Source organism: Lolium perenne, chromosome 4 (assembly GCF_019359855.2).
Source record: "Lolium perenne isolate Kyuss_39 chromosome 4, Kyuss_2.0, whole genome shotgun sequence".
Taxonomy (NCBI): Eukaryota; Viridiplantae; Streptophyta; class Magnoliopsida; order Poales; family Poaceae; genus Lolium; species Lolium perenne.
Genome location: NC_067247.2, coordinates 402,562,683 through 402,580,915, shown reverse-complemented (window position 1 = coordinate 402,580,915; position 18,233 = coordinate 402,562,683). Strand labels below are relative to the sequence as shown.

Below are 18,233 nucleotides of genomic sequence, written 5' to 3'. Positions count from 1 at the left end.
TCCCCACCCCCCAACCTCATCCTCTCGTGCTCACCCCGATCCGGTGTCTTCGCCGGACGTTCTTCCATCTCGCATCTATCTCCCCGGCCGGTGGTCGCCATGGCCAGCAGTCGTCGAAACGTCGGGGGGAAGGAAAATCGCGCACACACGCCGAAGAAGACGCCCAGCTCGAAGAAACCCCGAGGTAAATCTGTCGGTGATCGGCTTGTTGTTGTGTTTTTCGGATGGTTAGATCGAGAGATCGGTTTTACATGTCTACCTCGCCCGTTAGACCTATATCTAGATCTTGCATATTTGATAGATCCAATCCCGACATCATACATCTAGGGTTTATCGTTTTTATTGCAGAGACAATCATGCCATGCTATGCAATCTTTGCCATCCCGCTGCTGTACAATCTTTTGCGTAGACAATTGTTTGCCGAAACACTTAACTGAACTAATTCCAGCCGTTGCCGAAAATAGCCTGACGAGCTATAGTGAACAACGACATTGCTTCAGACTTTTATTCCTCAGTTTCAGAGGGAAGCAGAGTTTGATCTAGAACAATTGTTTGCTGTTTTCTATGGATCTAGTTAGTTTGCACGTGTTTCCCAAATCAATGTATCAATTAACTCTACATCTAGGAGGTTGATCAGGTCCAAAGGCTATCAACCAAACTACAAAACAATTGACCCATATCTAGGTGATCACAAAACATACTTCCTTTTAAATTCTTTTCTGATTCTAATATTGTAACCTCAATGATGCTTTTGGTGCGCATGTGCGTTAGTAACTGAGACAAGGGATTAATCAGGTAGAAATGGTGCATCCTAATTACGACTTCAAACAAAAGTAGAGGGACTTGGCTGCATCCCACTGAAAATTATTTGTTACGAGTAGATATCTAAAAGCACATGATGTCCCTTAGCCTGGCATATGCCCCCTCTTATGTTTTGTTCGTCCACATCTTACGTAGACTCTTATGTTTTCAATCATTTGCTGCTGTACAATATTTTGCAAAGACAATTATTTGGTGTTTTCTATGGAATTGGCCCCCTCTTATGTTTTGTTCACGCTCTGCTCTTCCGATTATTTCAGCGCAGACAGAAAACCCCGTCAAGCCGGCATATGAGCTTGTCAAGGAGAAACAAATGCAAGAAAATGTACACGCATGGAAAAAGTTTTGGCTCAAAGATTTGGAGCTGGCCACAAAAATCAGCACGAATTCTCTAGTTTTGCACGTTCATTAGTGTATGGTGGGATACAAATAGGAACTAGTAACAATCTAAAGGACACAGACTGCGAAGAGAAGGAGGTCGAAGAGGACCCTTCGTACGAACCGAATCCGTAAGAGATAGATACTGCTGAAGATGATCTTCATTTAGAAGAGGATCAAGCACTGCTTGGCAAAACTTTAGTTCAGATGCAGTGGAACTATGTCTGAACTATGATAGCAAATACGTACATGCTAAATGTTTCCTACTAATGTAGCCTCTACTTTGCTTGCGAGATAGTTGCTTCTTCTCGCAGTTGCACAGAAGAAGCGACCAGACCTGAAGTTGCACCATCCAACATTGCAACAAGATCAATGGCAACAACTGAACCTGAAGCTGGGTCATCTGATGAGCCGACGGCCACTGCTGGTCAGAACACTGAAGGAGCACCCTCACCTAACCAGATCATGACATCTGGAGGCAGCAACTCATCTCCTGAGGACAATCAAATTGTAAACTTTCAGCCGCAAGGTATGAAAGTTTGTAAAAACTAAACACTGTACCGCATATTTTCGTATAAAAGAGAATCATTTCATATCTCTTATTTCAGAGACATTGACAACATCTGGCGGTAGTAAGAGAAAGAGAGGTGGACGCAGACCTACCATGGGCCATGGACTACATGAGTACACAAGAAGACATGGTGGCAATAAGATGCCAATTGAATTCTCTGCTGGTGTCAGGAGACCCAAGGATTATATCCAGTCAGCAAAGCTGAGCAGTGAGGTTGGTATTCACATCCGTGCCAAAATGCCGCTTGCAACACACTGGACACAGTACAAGAAAGATGAAACTCTCAAGCATGTCATTCCTCATGCTATAAGTACAGTAGCGGTGAGTCCTGTACAATCTTGGTTTAACCTAATTAGTATGCTACATGATCAACTATCTAAGAATCTACTGATTAATGCATCACTATTTTGCAGGGAAAGTTCAGTATGGACAAAAATGAAGAGGTGGCTCAAGATGTGTGCACTGATATGCTGCAAGTTAGTATTCGGCAGTTCCGATATAGGCTTAAAAAGGAGTATTGGCCGAAAATTAAAAATCTCACACTGGAGCAAGCATATCTGAAGAAGCCAGATCATGTAGAAGAGAATAGCTGGAAAGAACTGGTGAAGAGATGGTTTGATGAGAAGTACCAGGTACATAAACGTTATTCCTTTCAATAACAGCTACTGAATTCTTACATTTCTCTGATCTGGATAAATAAAATGCATGTACTGAACATAGGTAGTGTGTGTAAAAAATGGAAAGAACAGAGAAGCTGTGAAACAGTTCCATACCACTGGATCTCGAAGCTATGTTGCTCACTGGGAACTTATAGTAAGTGTTCTGAATTTCCCCATACAGTTCATACTTCAGTCATACACGGTGTACAATGGTAATGTGCATTCTACATTTTTTCAAGCGAAGGCTAAAGCGGCGGGGAAGAAGAAACCTCTCCAATTGAATTTTTTAGAATCACACACACTAACAAGGATAACATTATGAGTGCTGAAGCAAAAAGTGCATATGTAAGAAATATTTCATATTAGCACAATATAATATAATCCAGTTTTGTATGTTGTCCATGCAATGATTGTAATCTTTATGCAGGATAAAATGGTGGCAAAAAAAACGGCGCCACGCAATGAAGATGAACCTGAGTTGACTGATTTGCAAATTGTTCAGCTAGTTCTGAGCGAGAAAAGCCCATCCACCACCTGCAACAGCACATTCCTACCAAGATTGGGCGTCGCAACAAGCTCCAGGAAGTCTTCTGTCTCAGCTACACGCATCCGAGAGCTACAACAAAGACTGGCAGAACAAGAGCAGAACTCCATATAGGCAGCTGAAAGGTACCACAGTGAGATGCAGGCAAGACTGCAAGAACAAGATCACAAATTTGAAGAGATCAGGAAGAAGCAGCAGGAAGAACTTGAAGCTCTGAAGAAAGCCCAAGAAGAAAAGACTCTGGCTTTTGAAAAGAGGCAGAGAGAAACGGATGCCGTGCTTAATTTGCTCTTGAGGACATCCCAGCCACCATCCATGTCTGAATCCCAGGGCAACTGATCTATTGCACCACCGTCCTACAACATTATTAATCATAGGTATTTTAATTTCTTTGTGTTCCAATTGTAATTTTTCTTATGAATCTTTCGGTCTGTGAGAGACATATATACTTCTTGTGCCACCATTTATGCATGATATTTATTGTCTATTTTTCATATTTTGCCATTTTTTTGTTTCCCAAATTTCGCAAATAATTCAAATACTCTCAAATTTTGTCAAATTCAAAAGGTGACGGAAAATGTCACAACGTCACAATTAAATGAAACCACGTGGCACCAATTTCTGGTCCCACTTGTCAGAATTTGTGGGTCCCACCAGTCAGCATTATTGGGACCCATATGTCGGCAACTACCTGGTCCCACTTGTCTGAATTTTGTGGATCCCACCGGTCAGAATATTGAGGGTCCAGCTTGTCATAATATTTTGTGGGTCCCACCATGTCAGCGCCGTCGGACCATGTTGTCAGAAGCCAAATGGGACCCACATGTAAGGCCACGTATGCTTTTTTTGGACTAATCAGAAACTTCCCAAGATTCAGATATTGACGAAACTTGCAATTTTTTGTGACAAACCTTTCTGTCAACAATAAACCTTCGATGTTGACGAATTTGCAGGTCGTCACCATCAAACATTTGACGTTGACGAAAAAATGCATACCGTCACCCCCGATATTTTATGACGGAGCTTCCTTGACGAACCCCTTGACGATCAAATTTCGTCACCGCGAAGTAATGCTTGACGAAAACTGGCCTTAAAATGACGAAAGTGATTTGTCAAAACAAATGTTTTCCTTTGTAGTGAATTGTTGACGCGTAGACGCGGGTCGCGGTGCAGAAGTCGAAGACGTGCAATCGTGGACGCGTGTTGCATTGCAGAAGTCCATGACGTGCAGACGTGCAGCGGTGGACGCGTAGGACGCGGGTCGCATTAACCACCCCTTGCCTTTATAGACGCCTCCTCCCACTATCTCTGTCACTCTCACTCACCTACGCAACGCCGCCTCTCTCACGTCCCATCATCTTCTCCAAAGCAAAAAACCCTCTCCCTCTCCCTCTCCTCTGCCGGCGAGATGGACAAGGAGAATGCCAATCCCATCGTCCACGGCGCTGTCGGCTCCAAGCGTGACGCCTCCCTCTTCGACGCCGTCCCCTCAACGGACGTCGCCGCCGTCCCCTCAACGGACGTCGCCGCCTCCTCCGCCGGTGCATCGGAGGCTGCTGCCGCCGGTGGCGCTCAGATCCCGCCGGGATGGGACCCCTACGAGGTGCCGTACGTCCCGCCCCCGAACCCCTACGACACCTCCATGGAGGACGCATGGAACGAGGTAACTATGGTTTGCTTCCTTTTTTGTTCCCCATTCCTTTTTGAACCCTATTTTTGCTGGTGTAGATGGATCTGTGGATGGATGAGTATTGGGCTATTATTTGCGCCGATTTTATTCCATTTTGCTTTGATCCCTCCTTGATTTTGTTTAAGATTTGGGGTTCGGCCGTTCGGTTAATTTATGCAAGTAATAATGGGATCTCAATCAGTTAATTTATGCAAGTAATCATAGGATCTCAATCAGTTATTTTATGCACGAATCAAAAGATATCAACCGTTTAATTTTGCAAATAATCTGGAATGTGTTCAAGTTCAGATCTGGAATCTGTTTCTTTGCCTGTGATGAATCAGTGGGCACAGATTTTTATAGGGAGGGTTCAGCGAACCATTTATGTGTACAAATCTGTTGTGCATGAGCTTTGGTTAGCTGATTATATCCCTGTAGACATATAATCGTGTCCACTCTAACTGAGGCTGCCTCTGTTTTTCCTAACTTTGTTATCACGCACGTTAGTCATCGTTGCAACTCATTCACTAATAGTTCCCGTTTGATATGGATCAGCTTTCTGGCAGCGACGTCGGCAGCGACGACGAGCACCATAACATCAAGACTCGCCAGGTGCTACGGAGGCTGCAGGTCGGCCAGTACGTCTCCTACTTCGCCAAGGGTGTCTACAGGTGCCCCTTCTGCACTAGGAGGCTCGGCGGCACTGACTTCAACTGCCTCCTCACGCATGCCGAGAACATCGGCAACACCAACCCCAAGGTCGGCGCGTCGGTGAACCCCCACTCCTTCTGCGCCAAGCACATGGCGCTCGGCATACACCTCCGCAGCATCCAGCGGGTGGAGATCTCCGCCGGGCGCATGCCTCCGCTCAAGCCCAAGGCTCCCAAGGGGAGCAACAAGTGGAGGCAGAGGCAGATGGGGTAGGCGGAGTCCTGGATGTGTGCTGCTGCTGCCTCCTCCATTTTGTTGTTGGGATCCCTTTGTTGTTAGCTAGGGATCCCTCGTTGTTATGTTGTTAGTATGATGGTGCTGTGAAGAACCTTGAACCCTACTATGTTTGGCTGCTGAATGCAGCTTATTATCTAGGGAGGGATCCCTATTATCTATCCCTATTATACTATATGACCTTGTGAATTTATCGTACATTCCCTATAGATTTGCTTCTAGATTTAACTACATACATATGGACCAGATGGAGTACTAGATTGGGCTCCCTACTAGATTTGCTGCCATATTGGGCAAACAACGAGGGATAAAAGGCACAAATAATAATTGAAGAAAGACAGAAATGCAAGCTTCTCTAGATTTGATACTAATTAGGTGAAAAAAGGCAGAGAGAAGGAGGCAGAAAAGGTACTCTTAAAAAGGAAAATGCCAATTTGGGCCGAGAGAGACAAAACCCAGCTCCTGCTCACGTGCAACCAAACGCTATCTCGTCCTGTCCCACGCGGTCCCTTTCTACCAGCCCCACGCGACGCGGGCCCACACGACGTGGCCCCACACGTCAGCACGGAACGGTCAACTAAACGGGAATCCTGCCGTCTGAGCTGCTTCTGCGCGTTTCAAACAAGGACTTGGGGAAAACTGAGGAAAAACTAAGGAGCTGGGGAAAAATGAGCACAACTAAGGAACCGAGGGCACGAAAATAGAAATCCCTACATCAAAAAATTCAGAAAAATAAAAACAATTTATTTCTTCCCGACTCTGTCTTCCCGTCTCCTGTCATTTCTTCCCGCCTTTGTCTTCCCGCCATTTCTTCCCGCCTGTGTCGTCCCGCCTCCTTTCTTTCCGCCCCCCGCTTCCCGCCATTTCTTCCCGCCTCCTGTCTTCCCGCCCCCAATCGGCTTAAGGTCAGGAACATAGTCAACACAAAACTCAATTACCTCCTCATTTCCATAGCCCTTGATAACGCTTCCTTCTGGCCTAGCACGGTTACGAACATATTTCTTTAATACTCCCATGAACCTCTCAAAGGCGAACATATTGTGTATAAATACATGACCGAGAATGGAATCTCTTCGACTAGGTTAACAAGGAGGTGCGTCATAATATTGAAGAAGGATGGTGGAAACACCAACTCGAAACTGACAAGACATTGGACCACACCGTTCTGTAACCGTGGTAGATCTTCTAGATTGATTACCTTCTGAGAGATTGCATTGAGGAATGCAAATAGCTTCACAATGGCTACTCGAACATTTTCCGGTAGGAGCCCCCTCAAAGAAATCGGAAGCAATTGCGTCATAATCACGTGGCAGTCATGAGATTTCAGGTTTTAGAACTTTTTCTCAGCCATATTTATTATTTCCTTTATATTCAACGAGAAGCCAAACGGGAGCTTCATACTGCTCAGGCATTCAAAAAAGATGACCTTCTCTTCTTTGGTAAGAGCGTAGCTGGCACGACCTTGAAACCATTTCAGATGCCGGTTTTCTGGGTCTTTCAAACGTTGCTAGTCCTGCCGTGCTTCCTTTGTATCATTAGTCTTCCCATACACGCCCAAGAAGCTTAGCAGGTTCACGCAACTATTTTTCGTAACATGCATCACGTTGATTGCAGAGCGTACATCTAGGACTTTCCAATATTCTAGCTCCCAAAATATAGATTTCTTCTTCCGCATGGGTGCGTGTCCATCAACTACCCGCGGAACTAATTGTCCGCCAGGACCCTTTCCAAAGATGACTTTCAAATTCTTGACCATATCAAATACATCAGCACCAGTACGTTCTGTAGGCTTCGGTCGGTGATCTTCCTTGCCGTTGAAATGTTTGCCTTTCTTTCTTAAGTTATGTTGTCGGGGAAGAAATCGGCGATGCCCCAGGTACACATTCTTCTTACAATTATCCAAATATATACTTTCAGTCTCATGTAAGCAGTGCGTGCATGCCTTGTATCCCTTATTTGTCTGTCCCGAAAGGTTACTAAGAGCAGACCAATCATTGATGGTTACGAAAAGCAATGCTCGTATGTCAAATTTCTCTTCTTTGTGCTCATCCCACACACGTACACCAGGTCTGTCCCACAACTGTAGAAGTTCATCAACTAATGGCCTTAGGTACACATCGATGTCATTTGTCGGGTTGCTTCGGACCTTGGATGAGCTTCCGCTTCATGCACAACCAAGGAGGAAGGTTGTAGATGCATAGAGTCACGGACCAGGTGCTATGGCTGGAGCTACAAGCACAACCTTCTTTGCTTCTTGCAACCAAGGAGGAAGGTGCATAGGAAGGTTGTAGATGCACAACTGATAACCCACAAGTATATGTGATCGCGTGTAGCCTTTTCGATAAGTAAGAGTGTCGAACCCAACGAGAAGCTAAAGGTAGGATAAACATTCTCTCAAGTTCTATCAACCACTGATACAACTCTACGCACACTACGCGTTTGCAATATCTAGGAAATAAAACTAGAGCGATAACGGGTATGAGAGGTGACTTTGCAGAACAATAAATACACGGAATAAATGTTAGTGCTGCAGCAATAAAACAAACTAAACTAACAGTACCATGAGTGTGGAAAGGCGGTGGTAACAGTGGTGGCTTTGTCCAAGATCAATTAGTGAAGATCTTGGGTTCAATGTCTTCGATGCAGCTTTCTATGTAGGAGAGGCTAAATATACATGCTCTCCCCCCGGGATTACAAGTACTATATGATTGGCTTGCTAGCAAACATCCGTAAATACTAGCAAGCACAAAGGTTTCCTCAACCATAGCCTTAAGTAAATGGTCCTCTTACTCCCATACATGCAACTATCCGGTTCGCGTCCTTAGGTTTCTGTCACTCCGGCAGAACTTCCCCCTTCTAGTATACAAGTACTACCAACCCTATGGTGCTTGATCCATGCGCGCACAAATATAATGGGCACCAAGGACGGTAACATATCAACATACAACTCTAATGAACCAAAGAGAAACAACCAATCAATCAAAGAACAAATAAACTATGGCAACATGACATAGATCATAGGATTATAACTTGTAGCATCAAACTCCATGTTTTCATAGGCCGGTACAGAGGTTTGTGAGAGGATGAACCACTGAATACAATGAGGAGTTGGTGATGGAGATGGCGGTGAAGACGTTGGAGGGCTCAGCGAGGAGCGCCGGGAGGCAGAGGCGTGGGCGGCAGCGGCGGCGCGGGGGACTCCTTCCCCGCCACCGGCATCATGGGGGAGCGCCGCCCCTTAGCCTTCTTCTTCCTTGAGTTGGTGCTGGTGTAGATGAGTGTTTCCCCCTCCTTGGCAAGGAGAAGGATTTTCGTGACAATGCTTGGGGGCCTCCAAAAATAGGGTTTTCCATCAATATATAGTGTTGGAGATGCAATCTAGGCCATGGGATGGATACCCCTTTGATCCAAGGGATCTTGGAAACCTCTAGAACCTTCCTAGGACTCCCCTATGTCCTTCATGAGCCTCACAAGTCGTGGCTGGGCCGAAATATCCAGGTATGGAAAGAGTTTGTGTAAAATACGTCACCAACTTTCGGGGTCCCGAGACTGCACGAACCTCCGCATTAATTCTGCTCTTCCGGATGCATCCGTTGTCCGTTCTGGACGAATAAGATATCCAAATTGTTCGGTTTGAAATTCTCTACAACTTTGTAGTTTACGACTTTTCCATTGGACGTCGTTTTGATGGAGTTTCGAAGAGATCTTTGAAAAGTGTTCAGAAGGGATAGATTCCGGGAAATTCCAGATTTCACCATAGTGAGCTATTTCCTTCCATATTTGCCTATTTCCTGCACAACAAAGTTGAAACCAACAACTTGTGCACTTTTGCAACTATTAATAGGTTAGTCCCTTAAAACATATAGTAATTGGTGTAAAACAAGCATGGAACATCAAAAATTATAGATACGTTTGCGACGTATCAACATCCCCAAGCTTAAGTCCTGCTCGTCCTCGAGTAGGTAAGTGATAAAAAGAATAATTTTTGAGGTGACATGCACCTTCAAAGTTCAAAGGATGACTAGATACAAATAATTTAAGAACAATTAATAACACATTCATGATTCAATCAATAATAATTTTGGGACCATGCACATAGAACTAAGAATGTCAACTATGCTCTCATAAAACAGTGCATATAACTTAGAAGATGAAGACTCAAATTAAAAGTAAAAGAATGGCCCTTCGCAGAGGGAAGCAGAGATTAAACATGTGCTAGAGATTTTTATTTTGAAAACATAGAGATATAAAATTTTAAGAGAGGCAATTGTGTCAACGGTAGCAATAAGTAATATAGGTTATGTATAAAACTTCCTATAAGTTGCAAGCCTCATGCATCGAATACTAATAGTGCCCGCACCTTGTCCTAATTAGCTCGGATTTCCATGGATTATCATCGCATTACATATGTTTCAACCAAGTTTCACAAAGGGGTACCTCCATGCCACATGTACAAAGGTCTAAGGAGAAAGTTCGCATTGGATTTCTCGCTTTTGATTATTCTCAACTTAGACATCCATATTGGGACAACATGGACAGAAGATAAATGGACTCCTCTTTAAGCTTAAAGCTTTTGGCAACATAAATTTCTCATAAGAGATTTTTGAGGTTTTACTGTCCATGCTGAAACTTCCACCATGTAAACATGACTTTGGTTAGCGGTCCAATGTTCTTCTCTAACAATATGCATACTCTAACCTTTTATCATGGTTATCTCCTTTACTTCAGATAAGACGGACATGCATAGTAACTCACATGATATTTATCAAAAATATGATGATGGTGTCCCCATGTCAGCATGGTTGCCACACAACAAGCATCTTATAAGAACTAAGATACATAAGTGACATATTCCTCACCACAATATTTTTTTAGGCTACTTTCCCATGAGCTATGTATTGCAAAACAAGGAATTATTTTGAAGATTTTAAAGGTAGCACATGTAAATTTACTTGGAGTGGCGGTGAAATACCACATATAGGTAGGTATGGTAGACAATTTTGGCATATTTTGGTTTTTGGTGGTTGGATGCACGAGTAGAGATCATACTTAGTACAGAATGAAGGCTAGCAAAAAGAAAGATAGCGACCAACTAAGAGAGCAATAATGGTCATAATCATGCATAGCGACAAAACTTATTAATTAAAGCATATGGTGATATTAAAAGTCTAAACTAAATGATCAATTCAATCCAATTGAAACATCAGATGAGATCTTCCATTTGCATCACTATTAATATGGAACCTTTTTACTCGTACCCAACACCAATCAACTTATTTGAAACAACTCTCATTTATAATATTCATTAAAGATCAGAGAGCTAATCATATATAACTGAAGCATACTAACAAGCTCTGAACAAAATAGGAGTGAAAAACCAGAGCTAAACGCAGTACTAGCAAAAATAAAACGCTCGTTGAACAATAAGAGTGAAAACTAGAGCGTTCATACAATTAAAACGGAGCGTGTCTCTCTCACAAACAAACATGGTATGATGGTGCCCACTTTATTGAAAATAAAATACACAACAGAAAATAAAGACGCTCCAAGAATAACACATAGTATATGAAGCAATAAAAATATAGTGAACAAAAATAGGACCTGATATTTTTATTGATGAAGAAGGGGATGCCTTGGGCATCCCAAGCTTTGACGCTTGTACTTCTTGAATATATCTTGGGGTGACATGAGCATCCCCAAGCTTGAGCTTTTGTCCATTCTTCATATCATCTCATCATTCTTCTTTCCTACACTTGAAAACTTCCTTCATACAAAACTCATCACAAATCTCATTAGCAGCGTTAGTGCAATGATAATATTAATCAAATCTACAAAATTCAGTATGACATCTGAAAAACATTTTAATAAGCATTAGCTACTGTAGCACAACTTCAATAAGTTTCTTTGATCAAGAGAACTCAAAAAGGTGGGCAAAAAGATGCAAATGCAATACAGTGCAAGAATCTGTCAAAAAAGAACAGTTCATAAAAAATGATTTTTGAAAAATAGTTACGCTGCGTAACTCGAAAAACTCTGAACTAATTAAAGTTAGATAAATACATGGGGAAGATGCTCGTAAATTGGCAGCTCAAACTTACGTTCTGGTGATTTTTGGAGATTTTTCTCGCGACGAACCAGAAACAGTAAACAAGATTGCAAATCCCCCAAATACCACTTTCTTACCATTAGAGGCAATTCTTGGCACAAAAACAAAACAAACATGTTAAGGAGAGGTCATTACAGTAGTAATGACTTCCAAGACTCAACAAAGCGGTAAATAACAGAAATATAAACATATTGGGTTGTCTCCCATAAAGCTCTTTCTTTATAGCCATTTAAGGTGGGCATGATTATTTGATGGAGCTCTCAAACCCCCTTTTTTTTGTTGTTGTTTTCCAATTATAAGTGAAACTGACAAAGAAACAAGAACCAAATAAATAACCTAATAAAACTAAATAGGATAAAATCAAAGATAATAAAAGCAACTATATACAATGCTTACATGTGGATGGGTAATATTGAGTTTGAACGAGACAACCTCATGTTGGTTGATGAATAGGGGGATGCCTTGGGCATCCCCAAGCTTAGATATTTGCATCTTCTTGGGATCCATCTACACATCCCCAAGCTTGAGCTCTTGCATCCTCTTGCTCATCTCATATCACCATATTGATTGGAACTTAAAAACTGCATCCACATAAAGCTTCACAAAACTCATTAGTAGGTTATTACTCATTAAATAAAATCCACAAGTGTTCAATTATCCCTAATTTCTATAAAAGCTATCAAATATTTAGCCACTGTAATATTGAGGTTTCTTATTATTTCAATCGTACATCGAAAACGAAGGAAAATTTTGAATCCTAAGTACAATATTTAAACAAAGAGAATAGAAATCTGTCAAAACTGAACACTCTGTAAAGATGTCACTCAATGAGATAGTTACATAGCTCAAATTGAAAAACTCATGATTAATGAAAGACAGATCATAACCTCAGGTCTATGCACAAAAAAATTCAGATCAAAATGCCATACTGAGATTTTTCACGAATTTTTGTAGCACAGCACAGGAAATCTGTCTCAACACAATCAGTCCGTAAAGATTGAATTATTAGATCTATCTACGTACCTCAAATCAGAAAAGTCAGAACTAACGGAAGTTAGATAACAAGCACTACTATGCACTCAAGAAATTTCAGATCAAGATCAAGTTCTGGTGATTTTTAAAATTTTCTACAGTGGAGCACATGAAATCTGTTTCTAGGCAGCATAGTGACAAACTTGCATAACAAACTAGGGGTTATCTATACATTCTATTTACAGCGGGATATGTACACTATATACACTATTTACAAGTTTTTAATGAAAAGCTTCCATGGAAAGAATTGTTTTGGTTTCGCAGGCATGAACACAACTGTTCAAGGTCGACCCCCACTTCACCTTTACTCATCTTTCCAATCACTTTTCTTTTCTGAAAACATTTTTTTATTTTTTTATATAAGAAGTACAACTAATTTTTTTTGTAATTTGCATTCCCTATCCATACAAGAGATAGAGAACAACTAGGTACAGGAAGTACTACTTAGAGATAAAGCAAACAAGTGCACACGAAAATATTCACCTACGCTATGGCTCCCCGACAACGGCGCCAGAAAAGGTCTTGATAACCCACAAGTATAGGGGATCGCGTGTAGCCTTTTCGATAAGTAAGAGTGTCGAACCCAACAAGGAGCTAAGGTAGGATAAACATTCTCTCAAGTTCTATCAACCACTGATACAACTCTACGCACACTACGCGTTTGCAATATCTAGGAAATAAAACTAGAGCGATAACGGGTATGAGAGGTGACTTTGCAGAACAATAAAATACACGGAATAAATGTTAGTGCTGCAGAAATAAAACAAACTAAACTAATAGTACCATGAGTGTGGAAAGGCGGTGGTAATAGTGGTGGCTTTGTCCAAGATCAATTAGTGAAGATCTTGGGTTCAATGTCTTCGATGCAACTTTCTATGTAGGAGAGGCTAAATATACATGCTCTCCCTCCGGGATTACAAGTACTATATGATTGGCTTGCTAGCAAACATCCGTAAATACTAGCAAGCATTAAGGTTTCCCCAACCATAGCCTTAAGTAAATGGTCCTCTTACTCCCATACATGCAACTATCCGGTTCGCGTCCTTAGGTTTCTGTCACTCCGGCAGAACTTCCCCCTTCTAGTATACAAGTACTACCAACCCTATGGTGCTTGATCCATGCGCGCACAAATATAATGGGCACCAAGGACGGTAACATATCAACATACAACTCTAATGAACCAAAGAGAAACAACCAATCAATCAAAGAACAAATAAACTATGGCAACATGACATAGATCATAGGATTATAACTTGTAGCATCAAACTCCATGTTTTCATAGGGCGGTACAGAGGTTTGTGAGAGGATGAACCACTGAATACAATGAGGAGTTGGTGATGGAGATGGCGGTGAAGACGTTGGAGGGCTCAGCGAGGAGCGCCGGGAGGCGGAGGCGTGGGCGGCGCGGGCGGCGGCGCGGGGGACTCCTTCCCCGCCACCGGCATCATGGGGGAGCGCCGCCCCTTAGCCTTCTTATTCCTTGAGTTGGTGCTGGTGTAGATGAGTGTTTCCCCCTCCTTGGCAGGGATTTTCGTGACAATTCTTGGGGGCCTCCAAAAATAGGGTTTCCCATCAATATATAGTGTTGGAGATGCAATATAGGCCATGGGATGGATGCCCCTTTAATCCAAGGGCTCTTGGGCACCTCTAGAACCTTCCTAGGACTCATCTCTGTCCTTCATTAGCCTCACAACTCGTGGCTGGGCCGAAATATCGAGGTATGGAAAGAGTTTGTGTAAAATACGTCACCAACTTTTGGGGTCCCGAGACTGCACGAACATCCGCAGTAATTTTGCTCTGCCGGATGCATCCGTTATCCGTTTTGGACGAATAAGATATCCAAATTGTTCGGTTTGAAATTCTCTACAAATTTGTAGTTCACAACTTTTCCATTGGACGTCGTTTTGATGGAGTTTCAAAGCGATCTTTGAAAAGTGTTCAGCATGGACAGATTCCGGGAAATTCCAGATTTCACCATAGTGAGCTATTTCCTTCCATATTTGTCTATTTCCTGCACAATAAAGTTGAAACCAACAACTTGTGCACTTTTGCAACTATTAATAGGTTAGTCCCTTAAAACATATAGTAATTGGTGTAAAACAAACATGGAACATCAAAAATTATAGATACGTTTGCGACGTATCAACAACCAAGGAGGAAGCTTGTCTGCCCTAAGGGCAGACAACCTTCTTTTCTTCGTATGTACTGGCGGATAACTCGTTATTCTTTGGAAACATATTCTTCATCATTTTTAGCAACTTTTCAAATCCTGAGTCAGATAGACCTTCATGTGCCTTCCATTTCAGCAAATCCAGTGTGCAACCTAGCTTTTTCAGACCATTATCGCTCCTGGGTACAACGAATTTTTGTGATCCTCCAACATGCGATCGAAATTCTCCCTCTCCTTTTTAGTTTCGCAGCCTCTCCGTGCATCAGCAATGGTCCGACCAAGATCATCAGCGGGCTCATCACGTGCCTCTTCTTCACCTTCCCCTTACCCTTCACCTTCCCCTTCTGGTTCCCCTCTTTCAGCATCCTCCATGAAAGTATCAACGAAATGATCAGGATAGTTGTCATCATCCCCTTCTTCATTTTCTTCCATTCTAACCCCTCTTTCTCCATGCTTGGTCCAACAATTATAGCTTGGCATGAAACCGTGCCGAAGCAGGTGGACGTGAACGGTTCTTGAGGAAGAGTAACCCTTCTGATTCTTGCAGTCAGCACATGGACAGATAACAAAACCCCCTCTGCTTGTTTGCATTAGCCACTGCGAGGAAATCATTCGAACCCGTAATGAACTCGCCCGAGAGTCGGTTACCGTACATCCATTGCCAATTCATCTTCATTATTATATAAAGTATACAATTAACCATCATGCATTTGTTAAACTAACTAGCTAGAAATAATAGAAATTAAACTATGAACTACACATGCATATTTATCAATGACATATGAAAGGTTCAAGTTGCTAATCGCGATCGAGGAAGAAAAATAAATGAGAAAGTTTAAGTGTGGCTCGGACACTTCATATTTGTTTCATGTGAACACAAGTGGCATCATGCTCTCGGGAATTTCATCGAACCCCTCTTGTGCATAAGAGGAGAAAAGCCAAACCCTCCACCCCTTGTGAATAGAAGTGAAACACCAAGAACTCACACACAAGCCAAGTGTGCAGCAGCAGTATTTATAGTGGTGGGCCTTTAGTCGCGGTTGGCCTAGCCAACCGCGACTAAAGGTTCTCGGGTTAGGCCTGAGAACCTTTAGTCGCGGTTGGCCAGGCCAACCGCGACTAAAGGTCTTCCCGTACACCAGCTGTTGACCGAGGCCATTGGGCCCAGAGCTTTAGTCCCGGTTCCCTTGCCGAACCGGGACTAAAGACCCCATTAGTCCCGGGCCAAAAAGTTTGAAGATTAATGGGGTGGTATGGAAGCCCCTTTTTCTACTAGTGACAAGACACTGCAACATCATCAGATTTGTGTTTGGAAGCAAGAGGGTGCCAAAGGTCATCGCAAGGCAAGTGCTTCTTCACGAGACCTAACCTCTTGAATTTCTTTCGGTGACTGGATGGATTTCCAAAATGCGGATGACACGAAGTGGACACTGCAAAACAAAGGAACGAGCCACAACGGCCAGCTCGAATCTTAGGCAACCTCAAAGGAACCAAGCACAACGTTGGAGCCATCTCGTCGCAGACCCCACCTTTCTCCGCCGCTGCTGGCCAGCCTCCGCCCACATCGGCTTCTTCACTCAGCACTCCCGCGATCAATATGACCCGGCCCAGAAACAACATCATCACCCACACGGTTGTGCATGCCTCCGTCCCAGCGCTGCGATCTCCCCGCATCCCCATCACCCGGATCCTCGGCTCTTTCGTCTCCGCCGCCGACACCCTCCTGGAACACGGGATGCCGCTCTCCCTCGACCGGAGCTACTGCAGGTCTGCATCACCGCCACCCTTTGGTTGTCCGTGTGCAACCCGCTTGCCGGCAGCACGCGCGACTTGCTCCGGGGCTGGAGTGATTTAGGGTTTTATACTACACGATTCTGCTTGCCGGTGCCGACTTCCGCTCCTCCAAATTAGGCTTGTACAAGGTGATAATCATCGGTTTGAGCGGTGGGTACATCAAGAAGAGCCATCCCTACCTTCACATCCGGCGGTGATCCGAGCTGGAGCGCGCCTCGAAGGTGCTTCGCGAACCTTTCCGACGGGTGCGACCTCTGGGGTTTGCTAGGAACGGGCGCTGCCATTGTAACCCAAGGCACGGCACACCGGCTCCTCCGTACGTGACACATTTACCTTTTACATCCAAAAGGTGAGCGCCACGACTAGCGAATACTCTTTAAAGAAGCCGTCGATTTCGTCGAGCCAGCTTCCCTCCGATGGGACCCTTGTATTGGTACACATGCACAAGTATGACTTCCATGTGGCAGTGGTGGAGCATGACAAGAACTGTTGGGGGCGAAATGAAAAATCTGCAAGTTTGGGGGGAAGGGGTGGAGGGAGGGGGGAAAGGTTAAAAAAATCCCATGTAAGCCTATCCTAAAAAAATCTTCATAAAATTATCAAAAGCTGGGGGGGTGCCCCCTGACCTACACATAGCGGTCAGGGTGAGACAGACGGAGCTGACGTACATTGGGTCTCTAGATGACGACAGCTGACATATACAGTAATGCCAGCGAGGACAGACTAGTTTTTTTTTTTCCTAAAATGAGCACTTTATTACTTTGAGCAGTAGACCCGGCCTCTGCATAGCTAGGATGCACACAGCCGTACCAACATCTGTTACAAACACCAATAAATCTGACTACAAGAGTTCATAGAACATAAAAAGCAAAATAGGTAGGTGGATCGAGGCGAAGATCACGCTGCCACCCATGTTGGGAAAAATATCCTTCGTCGTATCCTCCAACCGTGAATATATCTCCGTAAAGAGGTCTCGATGCTCCAACCGCTGAAGTGGCACCCATGAGCGCAGCGTAGCTATGCACCGGTATATGACCTGTATAAGAGAGGAAGAAATATTATTGAAAAATATTGTCATTTCTACATAGGCAGAGCGACCAAATAATGGCAATCGCTCCCATCCTAATAAGACGCTTAAACCTAACCGCCACACCATTGAGCCAAGCAAACTTACACTGAAATAACAAATGTTTAATAGTCTCGTCTTGGTGACAGAAGACACACTTCTTACTTCCATGCCAGTTGCGTTTGGCAAGATTATCTTTAGTGAGTATGACCCCACGACAAAGATACCATGCAAAAGCTTTCGTTTTGAGTGGTATCCTCATCTTCCAAAATTTTGAATTATTATCGACTGGAATATCAGGCTGAATCAAAACATTGTACATGGAAGCCACCGAGAATACAACATTTCCAATGAGATTCCAATGAAACTCATCTGACCCTGCGTTAATTGAACTATCTCAAGACGCTGTAGCAATTCATGCCAGGAGGTTTGTCTAGGACCGATGAGACTTCTTCTGAACGTCACATTCGGTGGGAAAGT

At 43.3% G+C, this 18,233-nt stretch overlaps 1 protein-coding gene across 1 annotated transcript in view; it reads left to right on the top strand.

Annotated features, from left to right (window-relative positions):
• LOC127297407 (mediator of RNA polymerase II transcription subunit 12) overlaps positions 1-17,418 on the top strand; it is a 70,377-nt gene extending 52,959 nt beyond the window's left edge. Inside the window, exon 13 of the mRNA XM_051327714.1 lies at positions 17,352-17,418. Coding sequence (XP_051183674.1) covers positions 17,352-17,382 — 31 coding nt within the window. The 3' untranslated portion in view covers positions 17,383-17,418. The remainder of the gene's footprint in view (positions 1-17,351) is intronic.
• Positions 17,419-18,233: the final 815 nt, after the last annotated feature.